The sequence below is a fragment of the Hyla sarda genome, chromosome 2 (genome assembly GCF_029499605.1).
Source record: "Hyla sarda isolate aHylSar1 chromosome 2, aHylSar1.hap1, whole genome shotgun sequence".
NCBI lineage: Eukaryota > Metazoa > Chordata > Amphibia > Anura > Hylidae > Hyla > Hyla sarda.
This window is the reverse complement of record NC_079190.1, coordinates 269,813,525-269,827,788: the sequence shown is the minus strand read 5'-3', so window position 1 is coordinate 269,827,788 and position 14,264 is coordinate 269,813,525. Positions and strand designations below refer to the sequence as shown.

Sequence of the window (14,264 nt, the reverse complement as noted above, 5' to 3'; positions counted from 1 at the left end):
GACGGCGGCGAGGGACTGACCTGTGTCCCTGAGCAGCAGTAGGAGGTGAGTGACAGCCTCCTGCTGTTGCTTAGCAACAGCTCCCAGCTCCCCGATTCCCTTATGGGCATGCTGGGACTTATAGTTTTGCAACAGCTGGAGGCACATTTTTTCTATGGAAAAGTGTACCTTCAGCTGTTGTATAACTACAACTCCCAGCTTGCACAAACATCTAAAGTGCATGCTGGGAGTTGTAGTGGTGCATCTGCTGGTTGCATAACTACAACTCCCAGCATGCCCGTTGGCTGTCAGTGACTGCTTGGAGTTGTAGTTTTGCAACAGCTGAAGGCACACTGATTGTGAAACTCAGTTTTTTTTTTACCTAACTCAGTGTTTCGCGACCGGTGTGCCTCCAGCTGTTGCAAACTACAACTCCCAGCATGCACCATATATGCTGGGTGTTGTAGTTTTGCAACAGCTGGAGGCACACTGGTTGTGAAACACTGAGTTAGGTCACAAACTCAGTGATACATAACCAGTGTGCCTACAGCTGTTGCAAAACTAAAACTCTCAGCATGTACAGTCTGTCAGCGCATGCTGGGAGTTGTAGTTTTGCAACAGCTGGATGTTACCCCCCTCCCCAATGTGAACGTACAGGGTACACTCACATGGGCAGAGGTTTACAGTAAATATCCGGCTGAAAGTTTGAGCTGCGGCAAATTTTCTGCCGCAGCTCAAACTGCCAGCGAGAAACTACTGTGAACCCCCCGCCCGTGTGACTGTAGCCTAAAAACACTACACTACACTACCACAAAATAAAATAAAAAGTAAAAAACACTACATATACACATACCCCCACACAGCCCCCCTCCCCTCCCCAATAAAAATGAAAAACGTCTGGTACGCCACTGTTTCCAAAACGGAGCCTCCAGCTGTTGCAAAACAACTACTCCCAGTATTACCAGACAGCCACTGACTGTCCAGGCATGCTGGGACTTTTACAACAGCTGGAGGCACCCTGTTTGGGAATCACTGGCGTAGAATACCCCTATGTCCACCCCTATGCAAATCCCTAATTTAGGCCTCAAATGCACATGGCGCTCTCACTTAGAAGCCCTGTCGTATTTTAAGGCAACAGTTTAGGGTCACATATGGGGTATCGCCGTACTCAGGAGAAATTGTGTTACAAATTTTGGGGGGTATTTTCTGCTTTTACCCTTTTTAAAAATTTAAATTTTGGGGGAAAACAAGCATTTTAGGTTAAAAAAAAATTATTTTACATATGCAAAAGTCGTGAAACACCTGTGGGGTATAAAGGTTCACTTAACCCCTTGTTACGTTCACCGAGGGGTCTGGTTTCCAAAATAGTATGCCATGAGTTTTTTTTTTTTGCTGTCCTTGCACCATAGGGACTTCCTAAATGCGGCATGCCCCCAGAGCAAAATTTGCTTCCAAAAAGCCAAATGGGACTACTCTTCTGAGACCTGTAGTGCGCCAGCAGAGCACTTTTCACCCCCATATGGGGTGTTTTCTGAATCGGAAGAAATTGGGCTTCAAATTTTGGGGGGGGTATTTTCTACTATTACCCTTTTAAAAAATGTAAAATTTTTGGGAAAACAAGCATTTTAGGTAAAAAAAAATTTCTACATTTGTAAAAGTCATGAAACACCTGGGGGGTATTAAGGCTCACTTTATCCCTTGTTACGTTCTCCGAGGGGTCTAGTTTCCAAAATGGTATGCCATGTGTTTTTTTTCTGCTGTTTTGACACCCTAGGGGCTTCCTAAAGGTGACATGCCCCCCAAGAACCATTTCAGAAAAATGTTCTCTCCAAAATCCCCTTGCCGCTCCTTCCCTTCTGAGCCCTCTACTGCGCCCGCCAAACACTTTACATAGACATATGAGGTATGTGCTTACTCGAGAGAAATTGGGCTACAAAAACAAGTAAAAATATTCTCCTTTTACCCCTTGAAAAATTCAAAAATTGGGTCTACATGATCATGCGAGTGTAAAAAATGAAGATTGTGAATTTTCTCCTTCACTTTGCTGCTAATTCCTGTGAAACAACTAAAGGGTTAAAACACTGACTGAATGTCATTTTGAATACTTTGAGGGGTGCAGTTTTTATAATGGGGTAATTTATGGGGTATTTCTAATATGAAGACCCTTCAAATCCACTTCAAAACTGAACTGGTCCTTAAAAAATATCGAGTTTGAAAATTTTGTGAAAAATTGGAAAATTGCTGCTGAACTTTGAAGCCCTCTGGTGTCTTCCAAAAGTAAAAACTCATAAATTTTATGATGCAAACATAAAGTAGACATATTGTATATGTGAACCAAAAAAAATTATTTTGAATATCCATTTTCCTTACAAGCAGAGAGCTTCAAATTTTTTTCATCAAATTTTGGGATTTTTCACCAAGAAAGGATGCAAGTTACCATAAAATTTTACCACTAAGTTAAAGTAGAATATGTCACGAAAAAAACAATCTCGGAATCAGAATGATAAAAGCATTCCAGAGTTATTAATGTTTAAAGTGACAGTGGTTAGAATTGCAAAAAACTTCCGAGTCCTTAAGGTGAAAAAGGGCTAAGTCCTTAAGGGGTTAAGTTTGCTTACGTGCAACAAATTTATAACAAGTCACACAGCCTTTTTAAATTTGTCTCTCGGAAACAAATCAGCTTTTTTCCTCCATTCTGTTTTTCAATTGAGATTTTGCTCATGTAAGGCTGCTTTCACACTATAAAGTTCACCCGTTAACAAACGGACACTATAATGTATTGTGAACGGACGTTTAATAACAGGTGAATTAATGGATGCTAACGGCTGAGGGTGCATTCACACGGCCGTTTGCCCCCGTTCCATTTAAAAAAAAAAAAACGGGCTTAAAAAAAGGGAAAGAAACCGCTGATCAAACGGGTATCCATTTTGAACCGTTTTTAACCGGTTTTTAATCCGTTTTTTTTTTTGTTTTTTTTAAAGTATGAAAAATCAGCCACCTACAGACTCCCGCAGCCAGGACTACTCCCATCATGGAACAGACTTGTTTCCATGATGGGAGTAGTAGTTCCTGGCTGCAGGAGTCTGCCGGCGGCTGGGAAGGCTACATTAGTGCTTGTACTACTACCCCCAGACTCTGTTCCATGATTGGGGTAGTAGTACAGGGGCTGAGGGATTGATCGCACCGGGTCTCACTTCTGAGACCCGATCCGATCAGAAGTTATTAAGCAGGGGAGCGGGCGGCATGGTCCGCAACCAAGCGATCACCGATGTATTTTTCATTTTTAAATTCCCTGCGGGGAGCTCTGAATGGCTGGTACTGAGGAGCTATTCAGGGCTCCCTGCGGTGATTTAAAAATGGACAATGTATATTAAAAGTGCTGTGGGGGGGCAAGATAAATAACACTATATATTTAGCCCCCCAGCTTATTTATAAAGATATAACCCCTGCCAGCGCAAAAATATATACCCTGCGCAGTATAGATATGTGACCCCCCGCCGGTGCATTTATAATGTAACCCCCGCAGGCGCATTTATAATTACATTCCCCCCACCGGCGCAATTATCATCAATTATCAATATATACCCCCCGCCGGCGCATTTATGTGACCCCCCGCTGGTGCATTTGTCATTAATGCAGCGCTATCTGTGGGAAGCATTTTACGCGCAGAGCATCACACCAGCCTCCACCAGCGCGATGCTGCTGATAGAATACTATTCATACATAGCGCTACAGGGGCATATTATATAGAAGTGCTGTGGGGGCCAGATATATATTATATAGAGCTACGGCTTTGCGCGTAAAATGCTTTTCATTATTATGCAATACCGAGACCAGTGCATGGAGGGTTAATTTCCAGATTAGTTCCTATAGACCATCAAGGATGGCCCAATAAAGTACCCTTTCTTCCCATACACCATCTAATAGTGAATAAAAGTGCAATCTTTATTGATAGTTGCGCACGATAATTATATTAAAATTCAAAGTACCACATAGATTCTCCTTATTTGCATACTAGTATATGCTGACCAACTGGTTCAGTTCTTTATTGGAAATTCCCAGCTCTGAAATGCCTGCAGTGCAATTCAGATGCTGATCTGGAGTACTAGTGGCTACTTGATTTTAAAACCTATTACATTGCCACCCTCGACATGTTTCGCTGCGATGCGGCATTATCAAGAGGTAAGCGGGCAATGGCTAAAACATGCCGGTCCTGGGGTTTATAATAACTCCCTCTATGAGGTCACATGAAAGGGAAAGCCTGAGTTTTTGCCCAAAAGCCAATCGTATATCCTTTTCCAAATGGACCTTGTTGTGGTCCAATAGACTAATGACTTCTCCCCTGTATCAATGGCCAATCATACACACCGTTCCATATACTCCAATCAGAGTCTTACCTACTCTGATTGATGTAAAAAGAGTCCATTCAGCCTGGAGCAACATCCCTGATGACGTGCTGCGCAGTTCTCATCTGCGCGAACTCATGGTGAGAATTTCAGATCTTGTTGCTAGGTACGCGCACCGTACTTCCGGTTTTTCTTCCCGTTCTGTGCAGCACGGGTGCACAAGCTGTTAGAGAAAAAATGCACAACAAGGTCCATTTGGAAAAGGATATACGATTGGCTTTTGGGCAAAAACTCAGGCTTTCCCTTTCCTGTGACCTCATAGAGGGAGTTATTATAAACCCCAGGACCGGCATTTTTTAGCCATTGCACTCTTACCTCTTGATAAAGCCGCATCGCAGCGAAACATGTCGAGGGGGGCAATGTAATAGGTTTTAAAATCAAGTAGACACTAGTACTCCAGATCAGCATCTGAATTGCACTGCAGGCATTTCAGAGCTGGGAATTTCCAACAAAGAACTGAACCAGTTGGTCAGCATATACTAGTATGCATATAAGGAGAATCTATGTGGTACTTTGAATTTTAATATAATTATCGTGCGCAAGTATCAATAAAGATTGCACTTTTATTCACTATTAGATGGTGTATGGGAAGAAAGGGTACTTTATTGGGCCATCCTTGATGGTCTATATAAAATGCTTTTCACAGATAGCGCTGCACTAATGACAAATGCGCCAGCGGGGGGCCACATAAATGCGCCAGCGGGGGGTCACATAAATGCGCTGGCGGGGGGTCACAAATGCGCGGCGGGGGGTTTATATTGATAATTGCGCCAGTGGGGGGTATATAATTATAAATGCGCCTGCGGGGGTTACATTATAAATGCGCCGGTAGGGGGTCACATATATACTGCGGGGGTATATATTTTTGCACTGGTGGGGTTATAGCTTTATAAATGCGCCTGGGGCTAGATATATAGCGCTATATATCTTGCCCCCCACAGCGCTTTTAATATACATTGTCCATTTTAAAAACCCTGCAGGGAGCCCTGAATAGCTCCTCAATACCGGCCATTCAGAGCTCCCCGTGGGAAATTTATAAATGAAAGTAAAATACATCGGTGATAGCAAGGTTGCGGACCATGTCGCCTGCTCCCCTGCTTATTAACTTCTGATCGGATCGGGTCTCAGAAGTAAGACCCAGTGCGATCAATGCCCCATCCCCTGTACTACAACCCCCATCATGGAACAGAGTCTGTTCCATGATGGGGGTAGTAGTGCAAACACTATGTAACCTCCCCAGCCACCGGCAGACTCCTGCAGTGGGGAATTACTACTCCTATCATGGAAACAAGTCGGTTCCATGATGGGAGTAGTAGTAGTCCCTCAGCAATGCAGGAGTCTGCTGATGTCACTTCTTCTGAGCAAGCAAAATCTGTAAGCCAGGGTTGAGCTGGAGTAAATATATGGCATTTTTCCTACTTTTCCTAATTTTTCCAACATGTGAGTTAAGTTAAGTTGGCCAGTCTTGCTGAGAACAGATTGTTTATCAAAGCACTCCTCCATTTTTCTATCAAAGGGGTTCTCCGCTGTCCTGCCTTCTGGAGCTCCGCTCGCAGCGTCCGGAAGTTTATTACTCCGAACGCTGTGTGCGGGCTTCCGTGTTTGAGGCCGCCCCCCTCGTGACGTCACGCCTGCCCCCTTGTGACGTCACGCCCACCCCCTCAACGAAAGTCTATGGGAAGGGGGCGCGCCCCCTTCCCATAGACTTTCGTTGAGGAGGCGGGCGTGACGTCACGAGGGGGCGGCCAAGAACATGGAAGCCCGCACACAGCGTTCGGAGTAATAAACTTCCGGACGTTGCAAGCGAAGCTCCGGAAGGCAGGGCAGCGGAGAACCCCTTTAAGGGTTGGAAAAGGTGACACTTAGCTGAGCCAGGTCCAACAACAAGCTTAATAAAGCTGTTATATTCTGCACTGGGAAGGGACACTGGCACATTTCTTGCGAGGTGCTCCGATATAAAGTAGGATATCAGTGAGGGTAAACATTAAAATCCACAATGTTCTCAGTAGAAGGTGGGGCCCATGGTGTACATCCCTGGCGGATATTCTTTTTACAACAATTGCATTGATTGTTTACACCATGAACAGCTTCTACTCACCCACAGCTAACATCTTACAGGTGTTTAAGACTATGCTTTTGAGTCCCACTATTAGAGATGAGAAAACTTACAGTAAATTCGATTCATCACAAACTTCTCTGCTCGGCAGTTGATGACTTTTCCTGCATAAATTAGTTCAGCTTTCCGGTGCTCCGGTGGGCTGGAAAAGGTGGATACAGTCCTAGGAGACTCTTTCCTAGGAATGTATCCAACTTTTCCAGCCCACCGGAGCACCTGAAGGCTGAACTAATTTACGCAGGAAAAGTCATCAACTGCCGAGCCGAGAAGTTCATGACGAATCGAAGTTACTGTAAGTTCGCTCATCTCTACCCACTATATATACCTATAAGTGAGGGACAGGGACATTGCCAGAAAGTAGTGACTAGTTGACTACATTCAGGATATGAATAGGACCACTGCCTGTACATGAGGGAATACATTGGCATAGTATTCTGACAGGATGCCAGCGAACACCTACTGCAGGCTCTGACTAAAATTTTACTGTGTACTTTTTTTTTTATCAGAGAGCCAAAGTAACAGTGACCTCTGCAGGTTATCTAATGGTATAACATAAAGAGTGTGGAGACGCAGAACAATGGAGAGTTCCCATAAACTCCTGTGTGGGCTGTCTAAGTACAGGTGGAGATCACACAATACCCTCCCTCCTTCTATCAGAGATTGAGCCCTGTGTTTGTAATAGTTGGATAGCAGGGGGAAAACTCCATTAAATATAAGTCAGATGTGGCAGCTATAACAGTAATTTATGGGATGTTTGGCTGTCATTTATGAGAGGTATGCCTGTTGTGGAATCTGTATGGCTACCTCTGTTTTGGAGGTCTTGTGGATGTCATTGTTCCTGGTATTCTGTGGTGATTAAGACTATACTGTGGCTGTATTGAGGCCATTTTGTAGCTGTCACTATTATGTCCATCCTGGGACTTTTACTGTTATGGCTGTCCTGGGCTGTGACTGATACTGCTGTTCTGTGACACTGTTATGACCAACCTGTGGCTTTCTATGGCCTTGTACCTTGGTACACCGGAGAAAAATGACCCCCACCGCCACTGTTATGATAATAATACCTATACAGTGCTGACATTTTCTATATCACCTATCCTCATCACTCACTGTCCTTGCTAAAGGGGTTATCCAGGAAAAAAAAAAACCTTTTTTATATATATCAACTGGCTCCAGAAATTTACAGATTTGTAAATTACTTCTATTAAAAAATCTTTCAGTACTTTTTAGCTGCTGAAGTTGAGTTGTTCTTTTCTGTCTAAGTGCTCTCTGATGACACGTGTCTCTGGAACTGTCTAAAGTAGAAGCAAATCCCCATAGCAAACCTATTCTACTCTGTGCAGTTCCCGAGACAAGCAGAGATGTCAGCAAAGAGCACTATGGCCAGACAGAAAAGAACAAGTCAACTTCAGCAGCTGATAATTATTGGAAGGATTAAAGGGTACCTCTCATCAAAAAAACTTTTGATATATTATAGATTAATGTATGCAGAATAACTTCACAATTGCATGTTATTAAAAAAAATATGCTTCTTTCTATTTCATTTTCCACTTTGAAGAAATGACCACTAGGGGTCTCCCTACCAGTCCTGGCAGCAAGCATTTCAGACTCATGCTGGAGTCCTAAACACTACGAGCTGCCAGTCTGCTTTTTTCACAAAGGAGAACACTCAGAGCTGCCAGCCTGCTTTGTTCACAGCCTGTTTGGCTGTGAACAAAGCAGGCTGGCAGCTCTGAGTGTTTAGGACTCAGAAATGCTTGCTGACAGGACTGATCAGGAAAAATACAATAGAAAGAAGCATATTTTTCATTAACATGCTATTGGAAAGTTATTCAACATTCATTAATCTAAAATATATCAAAAGTTTATTTGATGAGAGGTACCCTTTAAGATTTTTTAATAGAAGTAATTCAACAAATCTGTTTAATTTTCTGGAGCCAGTTGATATATAAAAAAAAGTTTTTTCCTGGAATACCCCTTTAAAGTCCACAAAATCTAAATTACATTAATCCATGAGTATGTTTTGTTCGGGGAAACCAAAGTACCTAGAAGAAAACAATTTAAACATGTCGTGAACCTACAAACTTTGTACAGACATTCGGGAACAATTATCATTGTTGCTTTGGTAAGCGAGTTCTGTAGGCATTTTTTTCTTGCTTTTGGTTTTGCCTATGTGTGACACATTTATTATACCATCACAGGGGGTTGATAAATTTGGCTTACATAAGCAAAAAACCAATAAATTACTTCAGAACACAAATTTGCAGCTTTGAAAAAAAATGTGATATATATATATATATATATATATATATATATGTGTGTGTGTGTGTGTGTTCATTGCATTTCTTTAAAGGGGTACTCCAGTGAAAACCTTTTTTCTTTTAAATCAACTGGTGGCAGAAAGTTAAACATATTTGTAAATTACTTCTATTAAAAAATCTTAATCCTTCCTGTACTTATTAGCTGCTGAATACTACAGAGGAAATTCTTTACTTTTTGGAATGCTCTCTGATGACATCACGAGCACAGTGCTCTCTGCTGATGTTATTATAATAATAATAACGCTTTATTTATTGTTGTCCTTAGTGGGATTTGAACCGAAGTCCCCAGCACCGCAAGGCAGCAGTGCTAACCACTGAGTCACCATGCTGCCCTTAGCATACATCTGCTATGCATGATTGCTAAAATGGACAGAGAAGTCAGCAGAGAGCATTGTGTTCGTGCAGTCATCAGTGTTCCAAAAAGAAAGGAATTTCCTCTGTAGCATTCAGCAGCTAATAAGTACTGGAAGGATTAAGATTTTTTTAATAGAAGTAATTTACAAATATGTTTAACTTTCTGCCACCAGTTGGTTTAAAAGAAAAAAGGTTTTCACCGGAGTACCCCTTTAACCACTTTTTTCCTTCTAAATGTACTTACTAATTTTTTGTTTTTTACTTCTCATTTCAGATCCATGTATCTAGTGGATTACTTTAGATTTGGAGGAGTACAATGACCAGACAGATGACGTCACAAAAAAAAAAAAGCCCTCATATCACCCCGTACACAGAAAAATAAAAAAGTTATAGGGGTCATAAGATGCCGATTTTAAACATACTAATTTTGGTGCATGTAGTTTATAATTTTTTTAAGTATTAAAATAAAATAAAACCAACATAAATTGGGTATCCTTGTAACCCTATGGACCTACAAAATAAAGATAAGGTGTTATTTTTACCAAATATTGCACTGCGTAGAAAAGGGAGCCCCCAAAATTTACAAAATTGTGTTTTGTTTTTTTATTTCACCTCACAAATTTAATATTTTTGGTTTTGCCACAGGTTATATTGTAAAATGAGTGATGTCGTTGTAAAGTACATTTGGTGATGCAAGAAACAAGCCCTTATATGGGTCTGTAGGTTCAAAATTGAAAGCGTTATGATTTTTAGAAAGGAAGGAGGAAAAAGCGTCCTTAAGGTGAAAATAGGCTGAGTCCCTAAGGGCCTAAAGTCAATCTAACTACTGCAAGTCCCGGCAAGCCTGCGAGGTCCCCCTGTGTCACTGGTCACCTCCCTGGGATATTTGCCTGCACTGCAAACACTAGATCCCCTGTCTTGCCTCAGTAAAGCTCCCGTTATCCTTAATCTGGCGTTAGTGTCTTCATTGTCCCTGCCTAACCCAGGATCAGCGGTATTACCTTTGGGGGGTTAAGGCTAAACCACGCTCTGGCATCACAACAAGAAGGTTAATACCATCTGCCCCTTGGGCCATAAGATCTGCCCTGCATCTACCTTGCACCTCACACCCCGACACCACACTCCGTACTCCTGGCATTATGGCTCACACCACTGAACGGTGAGGCCAGGAGTATGGCGCGTGACCGCCTAAGCCACTGATTGGCTGCAGTGGTCACAGGGCATCTGTTACTGAAGTAAGGCTGGGTTCACACCACGTTTTTTGCAATACAGTTCCCATATCAGGTTTTAGGTTTTAAAAAAAAAAAACGGATTTCTCAAACTATATCAAAACATTTGTACAAATCTTAATACGGTTTGAAAAATTATGTCTGGTTGCATCCGTTTTTTAAGAAAATTTTTTATATGTTTTTAACTTTTCACTGTGCAAAGTCAAAAACCGTATGGTGAAAGCCAGATGGAACCATACCCATGTACGGTTTTGTACGGTTCCCATTGACTCTCATGTTAAAAATAACATATAACTTTCAATACGGTTTTTCACCAAGACCAAAAACCGTGGTAGGCTACAGTTTTGGGTACAGGAAAAATACGGACAAATACGGTTTTCAATGGAGAGTCAATGCATATGGTTTTTAATATGGTTCCGTACTGTTTTCAAATTGAAAACATATACGGGAACTGTATTGCAAAAACGTGGTGTGAACCCAGCCTGACACTGAAGCTCCAACCAGAGGCAAAACAGGGGATCGGCGCAGTAACAAAGAGGGAGGTAAGTAACAGTTTGTTTTTTAAATGTTTTTTTTTTTTTTTTTGAAAGATGGATAACCTCTTTTACTACACATATCCACAAATGAGAGCTTTCTTGATATTACAATATTACACAACTAGACCAGTTTTTTTATATTGCTGTTTTGTAAGCATGCTGATTCATACCTACAGTAGTAGTGCTGAGACAGGTCTTATGAATATTAAGATCAACAATAAATAGGGTAAAGTTTACCTCTGGAATTTGTATTGTACATTGCTTAGATGTTGCCAGCATTCTTGAGACTCCACTTCCACACCCACTTGAACTTCATCTTTTCCAGGCAGCTGTCCCAGTTTATAAACTACCCCGGTGCCAACTTTACCACAAGGTAAAAGAACTTTGACTCTACTCCCAATGTTCAGATCAAGAGGTGAGCGAGGGACAAATACACGGAAACATTTAGTAGCCTTCCGGGTATTGGCACTGCAATAAAATAATTGACATTTGTGAAATTATTGTAAAGTTTAGTGATGATGCAAGAGAGAAAAGTTAACTCCTACAGTACGTAAAAAGCAAACGCCTATAGCCATTAGGGTAGATGCTGAGCAAGATACAACCAGCCTCGATGTGTAAAAGAAAACAATATACAAAAATAAACATGGCAGAGACTTAGGGAATATTTATAGCCATATATGGAAGAAAGCTGCACCACACAGGGAAAAAGAGGTACTCTGGTGCTAGAAGGAAGGGTTCTTGATCACGAACCAGAAAACTATACATCAGGAAACACCACAGCACTCAAAATTTTAGCAAAAAAAAGTACCTTTTGTAGTGGAATAACATTTTGAAGAAGCTGAGAGTTAGGTGAATGTAGTATGGTTCACTTGTTGGAATATAAAGGAATAAATACATTTTTTACTTTCTCCACTATAATTTTGAGTGATGTGTTTTTGTTTTCATATATATATGTGATGGCTATGTCATGTAGGTAATTTTACGTTAGGCTTCATGTGTGCCTGATACTTTGATGCCTAGTAAGTTGCACATTGCACACAGTATAAGCACCATAACATGCCCGTCAAGTTTCAGAGGATACATACTGTAAACACTATATATTAAGGCTCTTGATTTAATATTTTGCAGCTTACATCATACACGTAAGATAAAAGCTGGTGGGATTGGTCAACAACTTTATGTACTGTATGTGATGACAGTGGAGTTAGGAGAAACTGTCATTTTGCGTGTACAGCCAGCCTTTGGCAGTGATGACGCTTTTCATTTTTGTAGTCATTGGGGGAGATTTATCAAAACCTGTCCAGAGGAAAAGTTGATGTGTTGCTCATAGCAACCAATCAGATGGCTTCTTTCATTAAAAAAAAAAGGCCTTTGAAAAATTAAGGAAACAATCTGATTGGTTGCTATAGTCAACTCAGCAACTTTTCCTGTGGACAGGTTTTGATAAATACCCCCATTTTGACTATATACTCCAATTAGGACTTTAACCCCTTCCTGCAAATGGACGTACATTCACATCCACTGTGGGCTCCCGAGGTATGACGCGTGCTCAGCAGGTGAGCGCGCATCATACCCGGTGGGTCCTGGTTGCTATCAGCAACCAGGACCTGCGACTAATACCAAACATCGCTGATCGGACTGATGTCCGGTATTAACCCTTTAGACGCCAGAATCAAAGTTGATTGCAGTGTTTAATACAGGAGAAAACTGTTGCTGAAAAACTCAGTGGGCTGTTCGGGACCGTCACGGTGAAATTGCGGTGTCCCGAACAGCTGAGGGGACAGCGAGAGGGAACTTATCTTCTTTCCCATTGTCCAATTGTTGCTTGATTGCTCCAAGCCTGAGATCCAGGCTTGAGCAATCAAGCACAGATAACACTGCTCAATGCTATGCTATGGCATAACATTGTTCAGTGTATGCAATCAAAGTATCGCGTGTAATAGTCCCCTATGGGGACTAAAAAAAAGTGTAAAAAAAGTTAATAAATGTGATTTAACCCCTTCCCAAATAAAAGTTTGAATCATCCCCCTTTTCCAATTAAATAAATATATGTAAAATGAATTAAAATAAACATATGTGGTATCGCTGCAATGTCTGAACTATAAAAATATAATGTTAAGTAAACCGCACGGTCAATGGTGTACATGTAAAAAAAAATTCCATAGTCCAAAATTGAGTATTCTAGGTCACTTTGTATAACCTAAAAAAATGTATAAAAAGCAATCAAAAAGTCTCAGCAAAACAAAAATGGTGGGAGCGTGGCCGGCTATGTGAGGAGAAGGACGCAGGCTGTTCAGGCTCCGTGTCCACGGCCGAACTTGGGGGACTTTACTCAGCCCAGATGGGAGCCAGGAGGTCGTGACGAAACCGTAAACCTCAACCCTCCACCCAGCAAGCAGCGGTTCCTATTTCCAATTTTTTTGCACCGCTCCAGGAGCTGCGAGAGTCGGCGGGCCCGATGCTGGGACACTCCGAAATGGCGCGGGAGTCTCCGTCTACCGAGGCTCCCACCCCTTCTCTGCCTGCCGGGAGGAAGAGCGGGCTGGACACCGTTGCCCAGCCGCACAGTACGCGCCTGCTGGCGCTTGTGGACTTACCCTGCCGGGTGGGTCCATCGGGAGGGCCCCCTCGTCTGGCTAGGACAGTGGAGGAGACTGCTGGAACAGCAGCACTGCCGCATCGCTCATCCTCTGTGCTGGAGGGAGGATTCACTACGCAGCAGGCCTCTGGAGATGCCGCGGCTATGTGCCCTGTGCTCTATACAGATGGCGGCGCCGTGAGGAGCCCCTCTTCCCTCGCACAGCTGTGCCCTACATCAGAGGTACGTGCACAAGGGACCCCGGGGTTGCCACAGGCCCTTCAGCTCCCTTCCACCCCAGAAGATCTCTCTGAGAGGGCTGCTTCCCCATCCCAGAGCATTCCCTCCATATTCAGGAGTCCTGAGGGCTCCCCCTCTCAGGCCCAGCTCTTCCCCTCCCAGGAGGGAGTTCATGCTCCAGGGGACTATTCCTTTCCTACCAGGGATTGCACAGCTGATGGGAGCCCCCACTTCCCGGTTAGGGGCCCAGGAGAGCAGCTGTCCTCATGCGGCCATCTGGCCCCTGCTACAAATGCTGATACCGTAGCACCTCACGGTGCGGCCCCCAGGGACCTACAACGACACCCAGATCACTCATCTTCATCTGCTCTAGCCCATGTGTCTCATTTTAAAGGGACTGATATGCTGTCTTCTTCTTTGCCTCCGCCAGCTCAGGCGGTGGCGCTATTGAAGGGTCACCCTGAATTACAAGCTCTCTTGGCACTTCTCCCAACCAAATCTGATA

The 14,264-nt window shown here is 42.8% G+C and overlaps 1 protein-coding gene across 2 annotated transcripts in view; it reads right to left on the bottom strand.

The window, feature by feature from the left end:
- LOC130357861 (uncharacterized) overlaps positions 1-14,264 on the bottom strand; it is a 102,617-nt gene that overhangs the window by 39,934 nt on the left and 48,419 nt on the right. For both annotated transcript variants that reach the window (XM_056560600.1, XM_056560599.1), the window contains one exon: positions 11,179-11,409. In XM_056560600.1, the coding sequence (XP_056416575.1) occupies positions 11,179-11,409 (231 nt within the window). The remainder of the gene's footprint in view (positions 1-11,178; positions 11,410-14,264) is intronic.